Source organism: Neopsephotus bourkii, unplaced genomic scaffold (assembly GCF_033783945.1).
Source record: "Neopsephotus bourkii isolate Nb327-2 ecotype Australia unplaced genomic scaffold, CSIRO-AGI_Nbou_v1 NB_1780, whole genome shotgun sequence".
NCBI lineage: Eukaryota > Metazoa > Chordata > Aves > Psittaciformes > Psittacidae > Neopsephotus > Neopsephotus bourkii.
Window position 1 is genome coordinate 7,411,821 of NW_026902254.1, and position 22,044 is coordinate 7,433,864.

The window sequence follows — 22,044 nt, forward strand, 5'->3', positions numbered from 1 at the left end:
TTCAGAGTCAGTAAACTGTTAATTATTTGGTAGGCATCAGTGATTAACTGAAGTAAGGTTTTTGGCCTAAACTCTTGTGTGCTTCTCTCTGCTTAAGTGAATGGATAATCTTAGCAAAGAAGTATTTGAACACCATCTGCTGCCAGAAGTGATCTTTAAGTTGCTTTGCATAAAAATACAATTCCAATGACATCTTAATAAATTTAGTAAGATTGGTTTGGTTTTTTTTTTTCAGTGATATAAATTACTATAAAAAAAATTACGGTATTTGTGATGACTTAAACAGTTGGAATAGAACTGGGGACATGTTAATGCTCATTTTAGCTGGCTGTTTTGTTAAGCAGTATTTTATAGCTAGTATTTCCAGCCCGGTCTACTTAGAAATGCTTCATATGTTGCTGAATAGGGAAAATAATAAAAATTCTTTTTGAGATTCTTTTTTTTTTTTTTTTGAAGCTCCTGGTGTCAGCTAGCATATAGCACCTAGCCACCTTTCACATTTCAAACCGCAGTCATCTCCCAGCCTTTCAAGAAAAAATTGGCTGAACACTTCTTCTGCAAAGGCAGCCTCTTGTGCGTGCCCAGTGCACTAACTGTATAGCTCTATGATAGCTCTACTCAAATGTAATTTTTAGTAGTGCTCTTAATCAGAGATGGATTTGACACAGCTGTAGTATCTAATCATCTGGTTTCTAGCTCTGATAAGGGTCTTTAGGAAAAGGCACTAAAGTTGGGTGCTAAACTTCACAAAGCTAAACAGTAGTCATAAAAGATACCCATATTGAAGAGATGAAAAAAACAGTTTCTGATCTAGTTTAGAAACTATTGCATCAGTTTTGCTATTTTGTTCATAATTAAATATATGTAGTTTCTTAAACTGGGGTGACTTGAAAAAACAACAGTATGTTTTCACCTACAGAATTATTGCACTGCCAAAACATTATACATATCAGACTCAGACAAGAGAAAGCACTTCATGTTATCAGTAAAAATGTTCTATGGCAATAGTGACGACATCGGTGTGTTCCTTAGTAAACGGATCAAAGTCATCTCCAAACCTTCTAAAAAGAAACAGTCACTGAAAAATGCAGACTGTAAGTATTTTACACTTCTTTATGTAGCAGTTCATTTTGCCTCCTGCTGATTTTTTTCTTAGGTGTTCTTATGACTACAAAGTAAATACAATTTTCAATTTCTGTTTTTCTGATGTATTTCAGACTACACTGAGTTTTATGTGGTCACAGTTAATTATTTAGTAAATATGAAAGGTCACCAAAAAACCTATTCTTAGGAGTGAATCCTTGTAGACAAATGCATAAAGAATAATGCTCTGCCTTAGCTTTCTAAGCTGTTAGATCTCTTAAGCTGCCTGATGTGGTACTTAGGATGGTCTGATCAGCTTCAAAGAGATAGCTTTCAGATTGTAATAAATGAATAGCATCACATTAGCCAAACTGCACTTCATCACAGCCACCTTCTTACTATATCATGCCATTTGCGTGTTGGTTTTATTTTTAATATGTTTTGCATGGTTCCTTTTATGTAATTGGTCAAGAGAAAATCTGGTGATATTTCACCCAGGTTTATTTGCTTACTGTGTTTTTTCAAGTAAAGGTATCTCTGGTGCTAATGTATAACTGGGAGCAATTTTGCTTTTCCCTCAGAGTTTTTGCCTCCATGCCACTGGAGCACCTCAAGAGATACCCCCCTTTTTTTTTCTTTTTTTTTTTTTTTGTTTGTTTTTCTCTCTCTCTCTCTCTTCACTAGTGCTTTAAAAGGCTCTTCCATCTGTGTTGGGCTGGAACCCATTTCACCTATGGAATGTGGATCTCGGGGCGCTAGCTTGCCACATGACTAAAGGCAATCTGTTGCTGTGCAGTTCACGCCCGTGGGTTCAGAGTATGCACTGTTGTCTTTGTGTTCAGACAGATGGTTTTGATGGACAGTGAATATGAACCAAGCATTCTTTGATAGTACATATTAACCAAGTACAAGAAACATGCCTGTTTAATAGCGAAATGCTAGTTGCAGATTTTTTCAGGGGAGCAGATTTAGCATTTCTCTCTTGAATGATAAATTCAGCTATGAGAAAATGTCAAGTTGCATGGTTATTACAATATTACATAGTTATGTCTGTCTTCCTTTCAATTGATTGTGATTTCTATGAATAATTTCTTTATGCTTCATATATACTCTGAATGATCACTGAAAGTTGAGTACTTCACAAGGGCAAGTTAAAGCTTAAGCTCAAATAATAAGTTGTTGGAGAACTAGGAAAAGGAGGAGTTTTCAGCTGGCAAGCACTGGCCTGTTTGGCTAAGTGACAAAATTCTGCGAACTAGCATGCGTTTGGAGAACAGCCCACTGTATGTTCCCCACCTGTAATTTTGTGTTTATTTTTGATCTGTCACGAATATAAATATTTTCTACATTTACCTATGGTTGTGAAGTATTTCTTAATTTCATCAGTTTATTTTACTGTATTTGTGAGGTTTTGTTACTTTTCTATATAATAATGAAGTAATTTTATAATCTAAAGTCTGTATGTGTTCCTTGCAGTATGTATTGCGTCAGGGACAAAAGTGGCACTATTTAATAGACTTCGATCCCAAACAGTTAGCACCAGATATTTGCACGTAGAAGGTGGTAATTTCCATGCCAGTTCACAGCAATGGGGAGCATTTTACATTCACCTCTGTAAGTAAAAATGAAGCAATATATATTTTCACCTCCCTCCCTCCCTCCCCACAAATAAAGGTTCTGCATTTTTTTCGTGCATATTAATTGCTCATGTGTGGATTTGGTTTGTTAATGACTGTATATTTGATGTAATAGTGGGATGTTAAATGTTCCTCCTATTGGGGTAAACAGTGGATAAAAAAATAATGTAAAAATTCCTGTTTCATGCAGTGGATGATGATGAATCAGAAGGAGAAGAATTCACAGTGAGAGATGGCTACATACATTATGGGCAGACCGTCAAACTTGTATGCTCAGTCACTGGCATGGCACTCCCAAGACTGGTACAGTTTAATTTCTCCAGTGGTGTAATTAATCTGTAGATTGCATAGTGTGTGTAATTGCATAGTTGGGCTTGTGTTGTTTACAATATTTGGCTTTATTTTTCCTTTTAGTAATATGTTTTATATGGAAAATGGCATTCAATTTAATGAAAGTGTATTTTTGTATCTGCAGATTAATTCTGTAAGCAAAGAACAGCTTGTAACATAAGTGTAGGGAACTTCTCAGAATTCAAACCTGCCAAACTAGGTTAATCTGCAAGCTGTCCTTAAGAATATGTCTATTTTAAAACAGTAATGTAGGCACCAGTGTAGCAAAATAGTTTAAATATTGATATAAAATAGCTGAGTAAAGTCTTTGCAGCCAGCAGCCCTATTCCATTTGTTGAGTTCAGCACAGCTTTAAAAATGTTCTTCCAACTTGAATCTGAAACCACTTCTGTGTACTTCTAAGGATATATAATGATATCAATATCAGCTTGCAAAAGCATTTTGGACATTTATTAATACTGTCTGTTTTAAATATGGAACATTGTAAATGCCTTTGTAATTACTTTTTTTAGAAAGAGGCAATTTCAGCCTTTGTCACAGACACAAAATTTATTATAACCAGTTATGGTTTGTGAACAAAACAAATTATTGCTGTAATGGTTTTTATAAATAAATTTAAGTATAATTACAGATTTATTTTTTACCTCCTGTTTTATGCACTCAATGTCAGCCTAAGTGGAATTTTATGTGACTGATAATGAACAATGCTTCATATGCAGTCCTCTGTGAAACTGTGGTTTGCAAGCCCATTATGAACTTCATACGAGGCTTTGCTAATTCCACTTTAAACTAGAAACAATTTTTAGATGTGCCAACGTAAAACCAGCCTTCCTTGCAGACAGGTTTTTGTTCCCCTTTCCAGACTTATTTTACTAGGACTGTATACAAAATTCTCTCCTAATGTCAAACTTAGCAAAAAAAAAAAAAAAAGAAGAGTAAAACTGCCCAGAGTAAGTAGTATAAGATGGTCACTTGAATAGTTGTTTTATTGATCACATTATTTGGCAGAAAAATTCAGACCTGGTTACTATTGATCTGGTTCAGTGCACATGACACTTGCTAAGAGGACCTCACTTTATCTGTGGGCTTCATGATAATATTTTCTTATTGTGAAAGGAGATGCCATCATTTATGATTCCAGAAACCTTATTTTTAGGTAGAAATAGATTAAAACAAATTAGGCTAAAGGTTCCTGTTTTGTTTGCTATTGGGAACATTCGTCTTGCTGCTTTTCAAGATTGATTGAAGGTAATGTGATTAAAAGCTAACTTGCAGACGTTTTATAGGTTAATGCAAAGAACTTTGAAGAAACAAGTTAACCTTGAAACTTATATTCCTAATAATGCCACTTATTATCATTAGAAATTCCAGAGGACATGATTGGCTTTCTGATTGTCAGCTTAGAAATCTTCAAGCACTTTGGCTGCTGCTTTTGCTGATGATGCATAAAATGAAGTATTAAACTTTTTTCTAGAAGTTGAGTTTAAATTCCAAGCTACAGACTTCCACTGTCTGTAAGGAATAACCTTTTTAATTTTTAAGAATAAATTAGTGTAACAGCTCTGAATTAAGTCAGCAGCTACTTTTTCACTGAACTGTCAGATGTGAGGAACAGTTGTTCTTTGCAGTTGTCTTGAAGTAATATTTAATGAACACCTATTGTTAAGATACACTATGATTGTTACGTTTGCAAGACTGTACTTAAGGACACTTCAATACCTGCAGAGTAAATATTTATTTTCAACTGTTCTCATTCAGCAACCAGTCTGCCACAGAATGTTGTGGATGCTATCAATGATGGAAGATTCTGTAGAAGTCTGTTAATACTTGACCTACTGCTTGTTTGTACCATGAAATGGAGCAAAAGTAGATTTTGCTGAAGCATCAAGTTTTTTCCCTACTCTTACTCAAAAAAAGATAAAATATATATGCATGCAGCACACTGAAGATGTAGTACTGAGTGTCACTTCAATGTTGTATTCTTACTTCCAAAGCATTGAGAATTATGAATCTAATGTTGGTACTAAAACAGGAGGCATGGAAAATTAAAAAAAAAAAAAAAAAAACAAAAAACAAAAACCTTTTACTAACACTACATATGTAATCTCTAATGTAATGAAGTGCAGAAATTGACCTAAATATATATGTATAATTTTCCTTCACAGATAATTCGAAAAGTAGATAAACAAACAGCGTTATTGGATGCAGATGATCCAGTATCACAGCTCCATAAATGTGCATTTTACCTTAAAGACACTGAGAGAATGTATTTGTGCCTTTCCCAGGAGAGAATAATCCAATTTCAAGTGAGTTGTTTAAAATGGGGTTGAGCTTGGAAAGATCTGTAGTTCCTACCCTTGTTCCGCATTTCTCTTGCAAGCTGTTTTCAGTGCTTTTTTTTGCATGATCATAGCAAAATGAAGAGTCCACATGAGAATGCAGCTTTGATCTTTAACTTCTTTTCATCTAAACTGGTAAATTTGTGCTAGTCGAAGTTTATCTGACATTTTGAAGAGTGAAGGTTATGGTTACATATGTAGATATCCTTAAAGCTTAATGAAAGAAAACAGAATTTAGGTGTTAAAATTAGAATTTTTGAGTCCCTTTTTTTTTTCTGTACCTGTGTTTAACCTGTACATAATTTTCTTGCTGGTTGCTAGATGATGGAATTAGTCAGAAAGGTGTTTGTTGCTATAAAAAATAGTTGTCAGTGTATTTTCTGTGTATGCATGTATACTAATTTAGTACTATTTACAGTGAGACAGTGAAAGTTTGACTAATTTGCAAGGTTGTCAGTTCAGCCTCTCTCCCATGTCTGCACAAACACTGAAATATGAATCTATGATTCTGTAAGCTTGTGTTTTCTATCATTTTGTGGATATTGAAGAGCTCTCTAAAGAGAAAAACAAAATCTTGGCCTTATGTAAATCATAACTAACTGAAACTTACTAGGCTTGGATTCTGTAGGTGTTTAGTCACTGCATTATTAAAGCAAGCTCTATTTTAAATAGCTGCTTGTAGTTGGTATAGGTTGTTGGTTATTGGCTGTTGAATAATGTTAAAACTATGAAAGCTGAACTGAAATAAAACCCAATAATAAACAGAAGGTTGGAAACGTGACAGTATCGCAGGTGAGAGTTACAGTGTTCTCACAAGCCTTAGTTTTCTATTACTTTTGCTGAAATGTATGTCACTGTTTCTTCAGGTCACTTTGTTGCAAGAAATATATAAGGAAACATGTTTTTGGAATAGACAGTTACTGGCTGAGTTGGTTTTTAGCTCTGTGACTTGGCAAATGAGTCTACAGGTCAGATTGAAAACTTTTCTTTCTTTTTAAGGCCACTCCATGCCCAAAAGAACCAAATAAAGAAATGATTAATGACGGAGCTTCTTGGACAATCATTAGCACAGATAAAGCAGAATACACATTTTATGAGGGGATGGGACCGGTCCATGCTCCTGTGACACCTGTGCCTGTTGTAGAAAGTCTTCAGGTAAGTTGGTTGGTTTGTTTTTTTTGGTTTGGTTTTTTTTTTTTTTTAATAAGAGATTATTATAAAAATAATGTGAGATTATTTTTGTCATGCAGATTTAACCTTCATGGTACCATTGTGGAATACTGTAGGAAAGCATTCTTACTTGCCTTATACATAGGAGACTTACTTTATGTTGCAACAAGTTTTCTTACCTACATTTCAGAACACATGAGCTTGTCTATCATAGGAATAATATTAATATTGTTCTATATGTTAAGTATTTTATTTCTTAGAGTACTTTGGTAGTAATATCTTTAGGACTTCTATTTTTGTTTGATTATTTAGAAATTGATTTTGGCTCTTCAACCAACCAACTATAGATCAGAAAGAGGCAGACAGATACCTTGTTAAGAAAATCAGCATTCTGCTGTGGAAAAACTTGAAGCTCTCCTAACACGTTCTCCGAAAGGTTCTTTGTTCTTTGTTTTCAAAGTCTTATTGACTCCTGTTCTGAGTAGCCACTATTAAAACTTGTAAGCTCTTTCAGGATATCAAATTAATTGGCAGTATCCTTTAGATGTGACACTTCTTTTACAGTTCAGTTGTATAGGTATTTCTTTCAGTTTTATCCAGCTGATAAAAAACGGCACTGTTTACAGCTCTTATATGCCTGTGAAGAATTTTTCTTGTTTTGGTTTTCTTCCTCAGAAGGGGGTGTATATTTTTATTAATACTTTTTTTACAGTGGATTTTCTTCTTTTTTCTATTCAATTCCTTTCCAGTTGAATGGTGGTGGGGACGTAGCAATGTTGGAACTTACAGGACAGAACTTCACTCCAAATTTACGTGTCTGGTTTGGGGATGTGGAAGCAGAAACCATGTACAGGTACAGTATTTTCTACTACTTTTATGGTGACTGCATTTTACTGGATGCTTTGAAGAACACATATTCACATGTACACACTGAAGTGTATATTTTGGGCCCTGTAGAGAGAGATCTGAGAGTGCTGGTTGACAGCAGGCTCAATATGAGTCAGCAGTGTGCCCTCGCAGCCAAGAGGGCAAATGCATCCAGCTGGTCAGAAGAGGTGATTAGTCCACTGTATTTAGCATTGGTGCGGCCTCACCTTGGGCACCATGTGGAGTCCTTGGCCCCACAGTTTAAGAAGGATATGGAGGTAATTAAATGTGTGCAGAGGAGGGCAACAAAGCTGGTAGGATGTAGGCTGGAGGGAATGTCCTGTGAGGAGCAGGTAAGGACTCTGGGCTTGTCTAGTTTGGTGAAAAGAAGGCTGAGGGGTGACCTCCTTTCTCTCTATAGCTTCCTGAGGAGGGAAGGTGGAGAAGGAAGTGCTGAGCTCTTCTCCCTGGTATCGTGTGCCAGAATGCATGGGAACAGTTCAAAGCTGTGTCAGATGGGGTTTAGACTGGACTTTAGGGAACATTACTGAGAAGGCAGTCAAACACTGGAACACGCTTCCTAGAGAGGTGATTGGTTCCCCAAACCTGTCAGCATCTGAGGCATTTGAAAAACACTGTTAATAATATGCTGTAACTTTTGGTCAGCTCTGAAGCGGTCACCCATCCAGCTGTACTATTCTGATCTGTTCTCTAAGTTTTATTGTGCTCAGTTGACTCTCTTGTTTTCCAGGTGTGCAGAGAGTATGCTGTGTGTTGTTCCAGACATTTCTGCATTTCGAGAGGGCTGGAGGTGGGTCCGTCAGCCAGTCCAGGTTCCAGTAACTTTGGTCCGTAACGATGGCATAATTTACTCCACCAGCCTTACCTTTACGTACACACCAGAACCAGGGCCACGACCACACTGCAGTGCTGCTGGAGCAATCCTCAGAGCCAACTCAAGCCTCATGGCTTCCAGTGAAACAAATACAAACAGCGAGGGAAGTTACACAAATGTCAGCACAAATCCAACCAATGTCACATCATCTACAGCAACTGTAGTTTCCTAACTACTGTAGTTTGTCTGGACTTTAACTGACTTTTGAGTGCTACATTCAAGAGAACTGAACAATTTTTGTGGTTTCATGGGAAAACACCTTTCCATTTTAGGTGATGTTATTTGAACCTTGTTACCTGCAAGTGCTGATCTTAAATACAGAAGCCACAATAAAAAAAAAAAAAAACAACCACCACCACCACCACCGGAAACATAAGAACTTTATTGAAAATCTATTTTTCAGCTGTTTTTTTTTAATGGGCAAGAAACAAAAAATGTGGCTGGGATACATGTTGAGCAAACTAGAAAACATGAACACAACATAGTTTTTATGGACCAAGGAACTTGTATAAGCTTTAGTATAAAAGGTACATTTTCACCATACCTTTTTTGTATCACAACATATAGTACACTTTTGTTACCAAATAGTTTATATTTTTTTTTCCTCTGAGCTTTTGCTCTGAAGTATATTCAGGTTCCAAGCCTGACCATGCTTGTATAATCTAATTACCATACTCTTCCAGTTTTAAAAAAAATATATATATTTTTGGTCTGTGGCTGGAACTGTTCCTTTTTTTAAACTGAAGTCTTGTGACTTTTTATGAACTGAAATTGTTTTTTATTTCAGCAAGTAGAACCTTGTAAAGGCCAGCATATTTTTTTTAAGATTATATGAAGTCTGTGCAAAAGCTTTAAAAAATGCCTCTGCCTTGCCTGCAATACATGCAATGTATGTTAACTTTAGTGCTCTGTTTTCAGTCATTGTTAATAGTTATTTCTGTTTTCCTTTTTTAAATACGTATTTATAGTGATAATTCATGAGGTTCTAACATTACGTGAGTTTTTTTAAAAGTGGCATCTCAAGCAGTCATATTAATGATTGTTCATGTCACAGGCATACGTTGGTGTTTTTGAAGAGTTGTTACTGGGTTACACCCCCCTCTTCCTTGCTCAGTCATAGTACATCTGAAAATGTTTCAGGATCTGTTCAGGTTTTTCTAATCTTGTACATAATTTGTATTAAGTGTAAGTTAAATGTTTTATTTCAAAAGTGGAATGTTCCCAATAACTTCATTTGGCAGCATGTCTTCTGTCTTGTTGGCATGTAACTAAAGTACCATGAGAAATATGTGCTACAAATGGGATCGGTAGGTGATGCCCTTCATCATTTGAGAATCACAACAAGCATGTTTTTCTTCATACTGTTCAGTAAATTAGGCCAGACTTTGGTGTAACACTTGTATTGAGAACGTGCTTTCATTGTGAAGTGATCATACCATAATAACTAGAAGTAAATTTTATTACTTAGAAATGGGCAAATAGAAAACCATAAAAGCACTATGAAGATGTTAACTCCCTCCATCCTTATTTCCTGTGGGTTTCTCTTTCCCTGCCAACAGCTTATGCAGCATTCAAGTCTTCTCTCCATCATAAATTCAAGGCTCATTTGCACTTTGACTTTGTTGGTTGTTGCATTTGTTTTTCATTTTGACTTTGCCATGTTTTTGTCCCTCCTTGTAGACCTGCCTGCCTCATTTGTATTTGAAAGTATACCCCAGTAGTTCCTTTGTAGTCACAGAACTAGGCATAGACTCTTAGGACAAGTTCTGATAGTGTGATCTTCCTTTTTAAAAGCCAAAATACAAATTTTGTGCTGTGTTCAGCCTTTTCCATACTCTGAAGCAAGAGTCACAACTGCTGTGTAAATGTGAACCTGTGGCTTCCTACAGTGTGTTGCTTACAAGCTTATCTGTTGACCGTTTTCATAGGGTTTTTATTTCTGACCACTTATTCCAATTTCAACACCCACCACCATTTTAAAGCATTGTCTCTGCGCCATATTTGTGTACTCTGTGCTCCGTTCTACTTGTTTGCTTTAGTGCTCTGTTGTATATGTGAAACAATGTGGTTAAAGGAAGAAATTGATTATAAAGCGTATTTAGCTAATAGTAAAATCGGTGCCACTGTCCTTTGAAAATGTGCTTGTATTCTACCACAGGCCTTCATATTTGGTATTCTGTATGACAAAATTTCTTCCCATGACGTAGTCGCAATGCTGGTTCTTAGCACTAGTGAATACTGCCTCACCTCATCTCCGCTTCAGTGACCAAGGGCAGAATTCATTGTGGCCTTATCTCTGTTTTAAACTGTTTACTGGCATTTACTTGCAAATCTGTTTACCTTTGTGAGTGCTATAAAACTTTGTTTTAATTGTGTTGTAGCAGGAATCATTTCACAGTGTTTTTGTTAGAAGCACAGAAGTATCTTACAATACGGCTTAATTCAAGAGCCACAGATTTTCATCACCAGTTAGACTGAGAATTAAAATAAGTGATAAATGTATATCAGATTCAGAGGGTATTCAAGAAGAAACCGCAATATACACATGGTAGACAAACCATAACAAGCCTTTTAACCTTCAAAGACTATTTAAAATGCTTTTCAGAACTTGACACGTGCTTTTATACTCATTATTTTAAAATTTTTACATATAAATGCAATACTTTTTATATTCAGTTTCTGTACTTACAGTAATTTTGCCCAGTAGATGCAATATTCCTTGACTTGTAAAGAACCTAATGACTTAGCCTAATATTTGGTGTTCTACACACTACAGCGAAGTGGGTGAAAAAAAAGAGACTATTGAAGTTCTGCTTACAGGATCATTTTAAACCCCATTTTACCCGTGGGCTTGTGGCTCTGTTGTTGCCAGTAGTTATTCAGTAGTACAGAAATGGTCTTCCAGGTCTTTACTGTCGTTAAGATGTCTGGTAGTTCAGATATATTATCTTCCTGAACTTTTTCCTGTGGGGTGATATTGTTACATTTATTGGCCTTGTGAGCTGTTAATCAATTTTCATGCTATTAACAATATCTCAAGATTTTGATAAAACTACGTTTAGAATGTTTCAGTATGAAACTATTATAACTGTTCAAGTCTAGCTGTGTTAAGTCTGCTGTTAATTCTGTATACATAGAAATTGAGTCTGTGTTCAGAATGTTGTTTAGTTCCAACTATAGGAAGAAAAAGCATAAAAAGCATATTAAGTGCTCAAATTTAGCAATGCCTTTTTCTTACTTTCTTTTGTTTGGAACTGCATTTCAGAATTCAACACTAGCATAGTCTTTAATAAACTGCTGCTGCTGTTTTTCCTAATTATTTGCCCGAGGGCATCCCACAACTGTGTAATAATGGTATTCTGTACTTCTTTTCATTGCACAGACTTGTAAGATCAGAATGGTTACCTGAAAAGACATGAACTCAAGACATAAATCAGAGAATTCCCCATATACAAAATCTTAATGCCAAGTGAAGCAAATTATCTATTGGAAGTAAGCTACCCACTTGTTGATTGAATGACTCCATTGAATGACTCCATCTTGAAACTAAGATGCTCTTCAATTATTAACCATATTATTTACTTCCTTTCAAAAGCAGCTGTGTTTATGAGTACTGAACAAATGTGTATACTTTCCTGTGCCAGACTTTTGACTTTGTTTTCAAGCACTGTACTGTGGGATTGAGTGGCAGCTTTGTTAGAAAAAGAAGTATATTAGGGTTTCTACTTAACCCTTTTAGGACTGAACGACTTCTTCCCTTTAGATGCTGTAAATTAAATGAGCAGTTCTAACTTTGTAAACATGCCGTGTTCAGCACCGCATTTGCCGCATCTGGAGGTGCTATGCTAATGACTTATTTCTAAATCCTGTAGCATGTGTATACATTCAGTCTTAAAAGGGTTATTTTTACAAACTGTGCACCTGTAAAGTTTCTTAGCAATAAGGTAGAAAAATGAGCAAGTTTTTACCATAATTTTGTAGAATTAATTGCTCAGTTCCATATTTCATCAAGAAAAACCCTGCAATATGGGCAGTTTTGAGGATTAAATAAAAGTGAAATGTAAACCACATAAGTGTTTTTGTCAAGTGTACTCTGTGTGTGTGTATGTGCATATAGTATTGGATTTCATTTTTTTTCCCTAAAGAGAAAATGCCATGTTACTGTTGATGTGAAAAATGTAATTGAACATCTGTATAGTGATTTAAAAGTAGATATGATTTGATCAGGTGTTGAAGCTTGCCACATTTTTGTGGATTTTTTCAATGTTAACCAAGGAATATGGTTTTTATTTTCTTATTTGAACAAACAGTGAGGCCATCTATGGAGCCAGAGCACCACAAAAGAAAACCAAGCCAGGAGTGGAAAAGTCATCACTAGTTTTGAGGCTATGCACACTGGACTCCACTTAAACGAGATATGGAATGTCCACCCAAAAATCTAAATCGGTTTCGTTATTGCTTGTATTATTACTGGAGTTAGATAAGAAACCATTTATTTCCATAATGTAACAACAACAACAAAAAAAAAACACAACAAAAAAACAACTGAAAGCCGAAACCAAACCAATAACTGGTTCACTTTTTTGTTATTTATTAAGTAAGGAAAAAACCACCAAACTCTTTAATTGTTTAGCTACTTTATCATTGTAACTAGTATACCTGACTTGTTTTCATCCTTAGCTGCAGGCTGTCTGTTATTTATTTCAGTTGGCTAATAATTAGAAGTAGAAAATTAGCAAGCTAGTTTGTTTCTTTCTTTGACAGAATACTCTAATAGGCCCATAAGGAGCTTGAAATTATGCACTCTTTTAGTTTGTAAGCACAGGTGACGCAGTCACTTGAAAAAAGTTTCTGAGATGGGATGTGGACACAGAGAGAATCTGGAATGACAGAAAACCTACCAGTACTAGTTTTGTGTGAAACTAATCCAAAAATCACTGGTTTATCCATAAGACTGTGAAGGGACCAGAAGTGGTTGTTAAGAAAGTGTGGTGAGAGCAAGAGAGGTGTCTTTGGAATACATAGATCATTTGACTAAAAGAAGCATATTTTATTGAGGCATCTGCAGAGGTGAATGCCATTGTTATTAGGACACATAACGTAGCCGTAAACAAAACTCTCGTAGAGCTTCTGCTGTTTGAAACAGGGACAGTATGAGCAGATTACTTCTTAAAATTATTTTGCAAGGACTCTTGCAGTCTGTTTCAGGAATGATAAATTGATTCTTCTAGAACAAAATGGGAATTGGATCTGAGGTTTTGGCAGACAGAATGGTCAATTGCTAAACTTTAGTGTTGGTACATAAGAAACTACATGGGATGGTGCTGGTCTTAGGTGAAGAACTATGGATAGAAAAAAATCTCTTAATCTTAACCTTGGCATTTAGCTGTGTAAACAGACTCGATAATAAATACTGTTAAAATCCAGAGTAGAGGATTAAAAGGAGAATGGTGTGAAATTATTTGGCTACGGGAGAGGATTCATTTGGAGCATTACATGCGATATATGCTATTTCACGAGCATTCAGAATTACAGAACTGGAACAGGTAGTTTACATTTCTCAGTGCCCTGTGTAGATTGGAGTTGCTCTGATTATGAGAAGGATAGAAACGACCTGTATGTGCTCAGTTAGTGTGTCCATAAAGGATATTTAGTTCTGATGCCCAGGAGCACATTCTTAGTGTGAGGCCAAAAGCATTGAGAATTAGCTGGTATTACTTATTTTCTCAAGTATTTTATCAATTTTTTTGTATTGAATATTAGCATTAATTATGTATGCTAAAGATAAGTTGAGGAAGTCTTCAGCAAACTTGCAAGCTAACTGCTGTCAGAACAAGATCTGATAAAGCCGCCTGAATTTTCACAGCTTTCAGATCCTGCGTCATCTTCAAGTAAGGAAAACGATGGTTAAAAGCTTGCTGTCGCCTTTTCCGTGTGCTATTGCCTTTGTATTCTTGTCTCAGTTCCCTTACTTTTCATGTAAGGGAACTTTTCCAGATCCTTAATTAGTTTCTAGTTTTTCTCTGAATGTGTAAATTTTGCTGCATAATTTAGGAGAACTGAGTTGGTGTTAGCTAAGGTGAGCTATTAACTTGTGAGACTAAATGCTGTCATCTCTGATGTTTCTGCTGTTGTGCTGTGGGATGGGGGAGAAAGAAATGTTCGTTGTTTTTTAGGCTGATTGTAGATAAGTTGAATGGAAGTTTCTGCAGACCTGGCCTTAGTGATCTGCAGGTCTTCATCTGAAGATGACACATGTAATTTGGAACTATACAAAGGAGTCTTCATCTGAATGTAGAAATTCTTTGCTTATTACTCACCTTTTAATTATATTTCTTGTCATGTTGCCCCATCACCTGTGTTCATTAAAACCTTAAAATCATCTCCGCTTTTAACTAAAATACCATTGTTCTACTTGCCAATTTGTTCATTGGGAAATTTGGCCTTTTTCACATCTGCAAATTCCCACAGGCATGTTTCTCAAGCAAGATGGGACCTTTTACCATTTGAGCTAATTCTGTGCCCTGCCTCCATCTCTTACTTTCTACTTCAGCTTCTCCTGAGTGACTTGACTTTGAGGCCTTTGACATACAAATAAATAATAGCAGCTGCATTCATTTGTTCATTGCTATACCCATACTTTAAGATATTTATAATAAATTGTTCTTCATTGGCTATCCTGTACAGAAGGAAGGATTTCATTACAGAAACCACAGCCTTACAGACCATATCATCAGCATATTTTTAAAACCTTCATAGTTCTGCTTCAAGAATACAAATACATAAAAGGTAGAAGCACTGAACTGTGCATAGTGTGTTTTCTGCCTGGAAATTGTCTAATAACCAACTGGTCACAAACATTTAAGTAGTCCTTAAAAGCTCCGAGTGAGTTTAATTCTGGTTTGAGCCCAGTGACTTTTTTTTTTTTTGAGTCAGTGTGTTCTAGTGTTTCTTCTTGATTTTGATAATTCTGATAATTTCTATGTAAAATGTTTAGAACTAATCCAGCCAAGGTATCTGTGCTTTGAAATGGATGTGATCCTGAGATCCACGCTGCTGTCTTCATTACACATGGCAAGCATGACAGCAGTAACTTCAAACTTGGGGTTTTGGTCTTCATCTGGATAACTTTATGTGATACTTCTGTATGTGCATGTGATTGCACTGTTAGTTCAGTGTGAACTCTAAATATTTCTTTACCTGCATAGGCACATCTCATGCAGCACCATAGAGATACAAACTGCAGACACAAATGGTCAGTCTGTATCTTGTTAGCTTCCATCTTTTGTTTTTGTTCCCAGTAATCTGTTATTTTGATGTCTTAAATTATGTCTTTTTCCTATTCTAGTAATTTTTTCTATTTTGGTTTATTTTGGTTTTCTTTTCAATTAGGTATGTTTCAAATTCCATTTCAGTTCTCTCACTGCTGACAGTCTTGCTTTGTGGAAATTGGCAAAGGGCAAATAGAGGATTCATGGTAATGTACTGCCCTAAATAACATAATTGGGAATTCACAAGAAATGTGATTCACCAAGATTATTATATTTTAACATGTAAGAAATCATTAGGTTAAGAAATGCTATACCTGATTCTTTAGATGTAATTGTATCTTGGTCCTAATGAAAGGTGTTTCTGTGCTTTGCCTTTGAAAGCAAGGATTTCAAATTTCTCATGCTATTTAACTTAGTTTTGTGGAGTTCTTTGCAAGACTGAAGAAACAAGCACCTTGACATATAGACAAGGCAACTGCAGATTTACCTCTTGAAGTCAATGCAGTTTCTGACACAGCATCTACTTTCTTCTTTTGAGAGAAGAAAGTCAGCATTCCCATTGTTTCTTCAGCCTGATCAGATTTTATGGGTGGTAGAGCCTGATTTGTTTGACAATTTAAGTGATGTGATCAAGTATACTTGCTAAGGTGGCACAGTCTTATAGCCTGCAGCAATACAAAGCAGAATATCTTGCAAAACAATTAAAAACCACAAAAACCTTAAAATCTTTTGTTGACAAAGTAGGCAACTGTAACAAAATTCCAGTTAAAGAAGGAGTTTAGGTTTTTTTTTTTTTCCAAATGAAAACACTTTGTGGCAGTGCTGTGCAGATCACTGCTTAGTTATTAAATGATTTCTGAAGGGCCTGATGTGGATTAACCTCTGTGTGGGCATGTGTATCTGTTTTGACAGTCCTTTTACTGCTCCATACTGCTTTTTACAACATGCCAGGGTTTAAGGAGCTGTCAGGGTTTTGGACGCTGCTTGATGTGATCTCAGTTGTGAGACTGATGTTTATGTCATTTTCCCAGTTCCTTACATTCAGAAAGTTTTAGACTTCTAAATCAATTCTTGGTGAAGGGCTTTACCTTGGAGGTTCAGTAGACATAGAAATGGAACAGCAGTCTGAAAAAAAAAAGTTTATTATTTATTTAATTTACAAGTAATGTGAATAAGGAAAATACTTTTCCTGATTTTGGGGGTATAAATGCAGTTGGTGAGTGTTTAAGCTCTCAAATGCATCTGCACTTTCTACCTACTGGTTCATTATTCAAGTTAATTTTATGCTATTTAGTCAAAGAAAAAATGTTACATGATTTTTTATGTGTTGGTTTATGTTCTACCTTCAGATACGTTGGCTCTTGAGCTATCATGAGGCAACTGTATTTCATTCTAAAAATTTATGAGCTGGGTGTTTTTATATCCTGGACTACTTTAAAATTCAGAGATTTAAATCTGACGGGAGCATCATTCCATCCCAACATCCAGTCAGTTGCCAGCACCTATAATAAATGCTCGGAGCAATGTAGAGATATTCCAGCTGCTTCAGCCAATGAGCCAGCTTCATTTGGAGCTTGGCTCAGATGCCTCTATACAAACACCCATAGCATGGGGAACAAACAAGAGGAATTAGAGATGTGTGCACATCTATGGGGGTATGATATAATAGGCATCACAGAAACATGGTGGGATGGCTCCTATGACTGAAGTGTTGGAATGGAAGGTTACAGACTCTTTAGAAAAGACAGGCCTGGCAGGCGGAGTGGGGTAGTTCCTGCTTATGTTAGGGATAGGCTGGAGAGTATGGAACTGTCTGGGGACAGGTGAGCAGTTAGCAGAGAGTTTGTGGGGCAGGGTTAAAGGGAAAACAGCGATGGGAGACATTACTGTGGGGATCTGTTATAGACCACCTGATTAAGAAGAACCTGCGGATGAAGCACTCTGCAGACAGATAAGAAAAGCCTCACGCTCACAGGCCCTTGTTCTCATGGGGGACTTCAACCACCCTGACATCTGTTGGAATGATGGTACGGCCCGGCACAAGCAATCCAGGAGGTTCCTCGATTGTGTGGAAGACAACTTCCTTCTGCAAGTAATAGAGGAACCAACAAGGAGAGGTGCCATGCTTGACCTCGTGCTCACCAACAGGGAAGGGCTGGTTGGAAATGTGATGCTTCAGGTCAGCCTTGGTTGCAGCAATCACGAGATGGTCGAATTTGAGATCCTCAGGACAGTGAGAGGAGCGTGCAGCAAGCTCACTGCCCTGGAGGACTGCAAGAGAGCAGACTTTGGCCTCTTCAGGAACCTGCTTAGTAAGGTTCCATGGGATATAGCCCTAGAGGGCAGGGGGGCCCAAGACTCTTGGTTGATATTCAAAGATAACCTGCTACAAGTTCAGGAGTGTTGCATCCTAACTAGAAGGAAGTGCAGCAGGAGGGCCAGGAGACCTCCTTGGATGAATAAGGAGCTGCTGAGGAAACTCTGAGGGGAAAAAAGAGGCTTATAAAAGGTGGAAGCAAGGACAGGCTGCCTGGGAAGAGTACAGGGATGTTGTCCGGGAAGTTAGGGACCAGGTTAGGAAACCTAAGGCCCAGTTAGAATTAAACTTGGCTAGGGATGTTAAGAATAACAGGAAGGGATTCTATAGGTACACTGCAAACAAAAAACAGACTAGGGACAATGTAGGCCCCCTCCAGAAGCTCTCGGGAGGACTGGCTACCCTGGATTTGGAGAAAACTGAGGTTCTTACTGACTTTTTTGCCTCAGTCTTCACTGGCAAAGGCTCTGACCGCACCACCCAAGACTTTGGAAGGCAGATGCAGGGACTGTGAGAATGAAGACCGTAAGCCCACTGTAGGAGAGGATCTGGCTGGAGACCATCTTAAAAATCTGAACGTACACAAGTCCATGGGTCCTGATGAAATCCATCCGCGGGTCCTGAAGGAGCTGGCAAATGAAGTTGCTAAGCCGCTGGCCATCATATTTGAAAAATCATGGCAGTCAGGAGAAGTTCCTGACGACTGGAAAAAAGGGAAATATAACCCCCATTTTCAAGAAGGGTAAAACGGATGACCCGGGGAATTACAGACCAGTCAATCTCACCCCTGTGCCTGGCAAAATCTTGGAGCAGATTCTCCTGGAAGGCATGCTAAGGCACATGAAAATCAACAAGGTGCTTGGTGACAGCCAGCATGGCTTCACTAAGGGGAAATCCCTCCTGACCAATTTGATGACCTTCTATGATGGGGCTACGGAACTGACGGACAGGGATAGAGCAGTTGATGTCATCTACCTGGACTTGTGCAAAGTGTTCGACGCTGTCCCACACGACATCCTTGTCTCTAAATTGGAGGGACATCAATTTGATGAATGGACCACTCAGTGGATAAAGAACTGGCTGGATGGCCGCACACAAAGAGTTGTGGTCAATGGCTCAGTGTCCAGCTGGAGACCAGTAACGAGTGGTGCCTCTCAGGGATTGGTGTTGAGACCGGTCTTGTTCAACATCTTTGTCGCTGACATGGACAGTGGGATTGAGTGCTCCCTCAGCAAGTTTGCCGATGACACCAAGCTGTGTGGTTCGTTTGATGCACTGGAGGGAAGGAATGCCATCCAGAGGGACCTTGACACGCTTGTGAGGTGGGCTGATGCCAACCTCATGAAGTTTAACCATGCCAAGTGCAAGGTCCTACACCTGGGTTGGAGCAATCCCAGGCACAGCTACAGGCTGGGCAGAGAAGAGATCCAGAGCAGCCCTGAGGAAAAGGACTTGGCGGTGCTGGTCAATGAGAAAATGAACATGAGCCGGCTTCAGTGTGTTGTTGCAGCCCAGAAAGCCAACTGTATCCTGGGCTGCATCAAAAGGAGCGTGACCAGCAGGTCGAAGGAGGTGATCCTGGCCCTTCCTTCTACTCTGCTCTCGTGAGACCTCACCTGGAGTATTGTGTACAGTTCTGGTGTCCTCAACATAAAAAGGACATGGAACTGTTGGAGCAAGTCCAGAGGAGGGCCACAAGGATGATCAGGGGACTGGAGCACCTCCCATATGAAGATCGGCTGAGAACGTTGGGGCTGTTCAGCCTGGAGAAGAGAAGGCTGCGTGTAGACCTCATAGCAGCCTTCTAGTATCTGAAGGGGGCAGATAAGGATGCTGGGGATGGACTCTTCATTAGGGACTGTAGTGATAGGACAAGGGGTAACGGGTTCAAACTTAAACAGGGGAAGTTTAGATTGGATATAAGGAAGTAGTTTTTTACTGTTAGGGTGGTGAGGCACTGGAATGGTTTGCCCAGGGAGGTTGTGAATGCTCCATCCCTGGCAGTGTTCAAGGCCTGGTTGGATGAAGCCTTGGGTGAGATGGTTTAGTGTAAGGTGTCCCTGCCCATGGCAGGGGGCTTGAAACTAGGCGATACTAAGGTCCTTTCCAACCCTAACTATTCTATGATTCTATACTATAAATTTTGATAAAATTCTGCTTTTGCACATCTTCTTACTGTCATGGGACAGGTAAACTTGGAGAAAATAGCTATCAGCTACCAATATAAATGTGTTAAAATAGGAAGCAAAAAAGTGCATTTCCCCTCCCTGGACATGAGGATGGTGAAACAATAAACTAGGCTTACCACCTTCATGGGATTGTCTTCAGAGCAAGAAGAATATTTAAATGTGTTGTGCAGTCATAGCTTTTAAAAATTACGTGTGAACCTCTGTTTGCAGCTTGTTCCCCCAGCTACCTTGAGGACACATTTGTGAAATATGGGCAGAGTTTTGCTATTCATCTGTTGGGATCTGAGAAAAAATTATTAACCAGTTTCACGTTATTTTACAATGTAACTTCTCTTTCTCTTACCTGTACTTTCATTCTGTTTTAACAAGTGAATTGTTTGCAGCTGGTCATATTAGAGTGAACACAAACAATATTGATGTTTATCTTGTTTTTCAGTTTAATTTGATATATATGGAAGCATTTCTTTTAAAAATGATGGGTTTTTTTTCCTCTAGCTAGCCAGCTAGTGTTCACAGCTAGTGAAGTGTTCTCTGCAAAAGCCCTATGGCATGTTCAATGCAAATTGGACACTTTTCATTTTTCTGATTCAGGAAACTCACAGTTCCAATGCAGTAATATCCTGATGTAAAGGACATTTGCCCAGGTTTGAGATGAGGGTGAATAAAAAAGAGTTTAGACCATAAGTAAAACGTAAGTACTGCCAAATTATTACATAAGATGGAAGGAGAGAGCTAACAGTAAAAGCAAATGCCAGCTTTTAAGCAAGGCTGCTGGAAATTTCAGGGCTGATGGGAGTTATGAGTCATGTAATGTATGCAGCCATTACGAAAGTGAGAGTATTACTTGTCATATAGGCCAAGAGGAGATGCTGTTAGGGGTTTGTTCCACTGGCCAACAGTGCTGCTGACTCAGAAGGAGGAATGATGACACATGAAACCCTTCCACTGAGTACCAGCTGAGGTGTCTCCTTGATAGCCAGGACTTATATGAATCATTTTATTCTAAAACCTAACAATGTAAAATGGGAAAAATCAAATAAGAGATGAATGGTAATAGCAGTGCGTTCAGCTGTTGGACTTGAGCAGAACTGAGTTACAATCTGTTGTTCTCCAGCAATTCATTTACTGTCATTGGTAAACAGCCAAGAGCTCAGGTACAAAATACCAATTCATATGCATGATACCTCCTAGGACAGCTTGGGTGTGTATGCTGTCCGAGTGGAAACCATCTTGAATTTACGTAATCTTAAGCAATTTGATGTATTTCAGAGCCACACAGAGCAAGTTTTTTAAGAAATAGAAAAGGGTAAAAAAAGAATAAATAAAATCTGGTCAAGTTACTTGCTTTGCATGCAGAGCTGGGACATGAGTAACTGTCTTGCATCTCACTGAAGTACAGTAACAGTTTCTCTAGAGTTTTCTAATCTGTTTTCCCTGGTTTTCCAGTTAAGAATAGTTTATAGGCATTGATAAAACCCCTGCCCAGAGAGGCTGTAAAGTCTGTTTTCCATGTAACCTTTCAGTGGGTTCGTTTCACCTGGAGTAGGGCAAGCTGAGGTTTAAATCCTTTTTCCGAACCAAGAACAGAAAGAACTAAAACCTGCTCCCTTCTCGTCTTAAATCAGAAATTCTGTCTTGGATTAGAGAAGCTTTCTCCCTGCCAAAAAGGGTTCACGCAGTGTGCCTCATCTCCATCAAAAGTTCTTTGAGCAGACAGTTTTATAGGAAAGCTCCTGATGAACTCTCACTTCACTGAACTTCTCGGCTGAAGTTTAACTGCAGAGTTCTTCAAGGAGTGAATTATATCCCCGAGACAGAGTAATATGAATGATTTGGTGAGCACAAATGAAAAGCGAAGTGATGTTAACTGAGCTGTCACCTTTAGTACTCTAGGTGCTTGATAAGGGTCTAGGCACAGCAGACCA

At 38.0% G+C, this 22,044-nt stretch overlaps 1 protein-coding gene and 1 long non-coding RNA gene across 6 annotated transcripts in view; one reads left to right on the forward strand and one right to left on the reverse strand.

The window, feature by feature from the left end:
• The window catches only part of RBPJ (recombination signal binding protein for immunoglobulin kappa J region), a 143,405-nt gene extending 130,990 nt beyond the window's left edge, over positions 1 to 12,415 (forward strand). For 4 of the 5 annotated variants that reach the window (XM_061379954.1, XM_061379952.1, XM_061379951.1 and 1 more), the window contains 7 exons: positions 920 to 1,094; positions 2,560 to 2,697; positions 2,911 to 3,023; positions 5,237 to 5,377; positions 6,410 to 6,565; positions 7,330 to 7,433; positions 8,199 to 12,415. In XM_061379954.1, coding sequence (XP_061235938.1) covers positions 920 to 1,094; positions 2,560 to 2,697; positions 2,911 to 3,023; positions 5,237 to 5,377; positions 6,410 to 6,565; positions 7,330 to 7,433; positions 8,199 to 8,514 — 1,143 coding nt within the window. In that variant the 3' untranslated portion in view covers positions 8,515 to 12,415. Of the gene's footprint in view, positions 1 to 919; positions 1,095 to 2,559; positions 2,698 to 2,910; positions 3,024 to 5,236; positions 5,378 to 6,409; positions 6,566 to 7,329; positions 7,434 to 7,537; positions 8,115 to 8,198 lie in introns of those variants that run through there. The other variant, XM_061379955.1, reaches the window with a different exon arrangement.
• A 4,523-nt stretch (positions 12,416 to 16,938) lies between these two features.
• LOC133226378 (uncharacterized) lies at positions 16,939 to 20,580 on the reverse strand. The gene is made up of 2 exons (XR_009729491.1): positions 20,066 to 20,580; positions 16,939 to 17,068 (listed from the first exon to the last, which is right to left on the reverse strand). It is a non-coding gene; the product is annotated as an uncharacterized LOC133226378 (long non-coding RNA).
• Between the last annotated feature and the right edge of the window lie 1,464 nt (positions 20,581 to 22,044).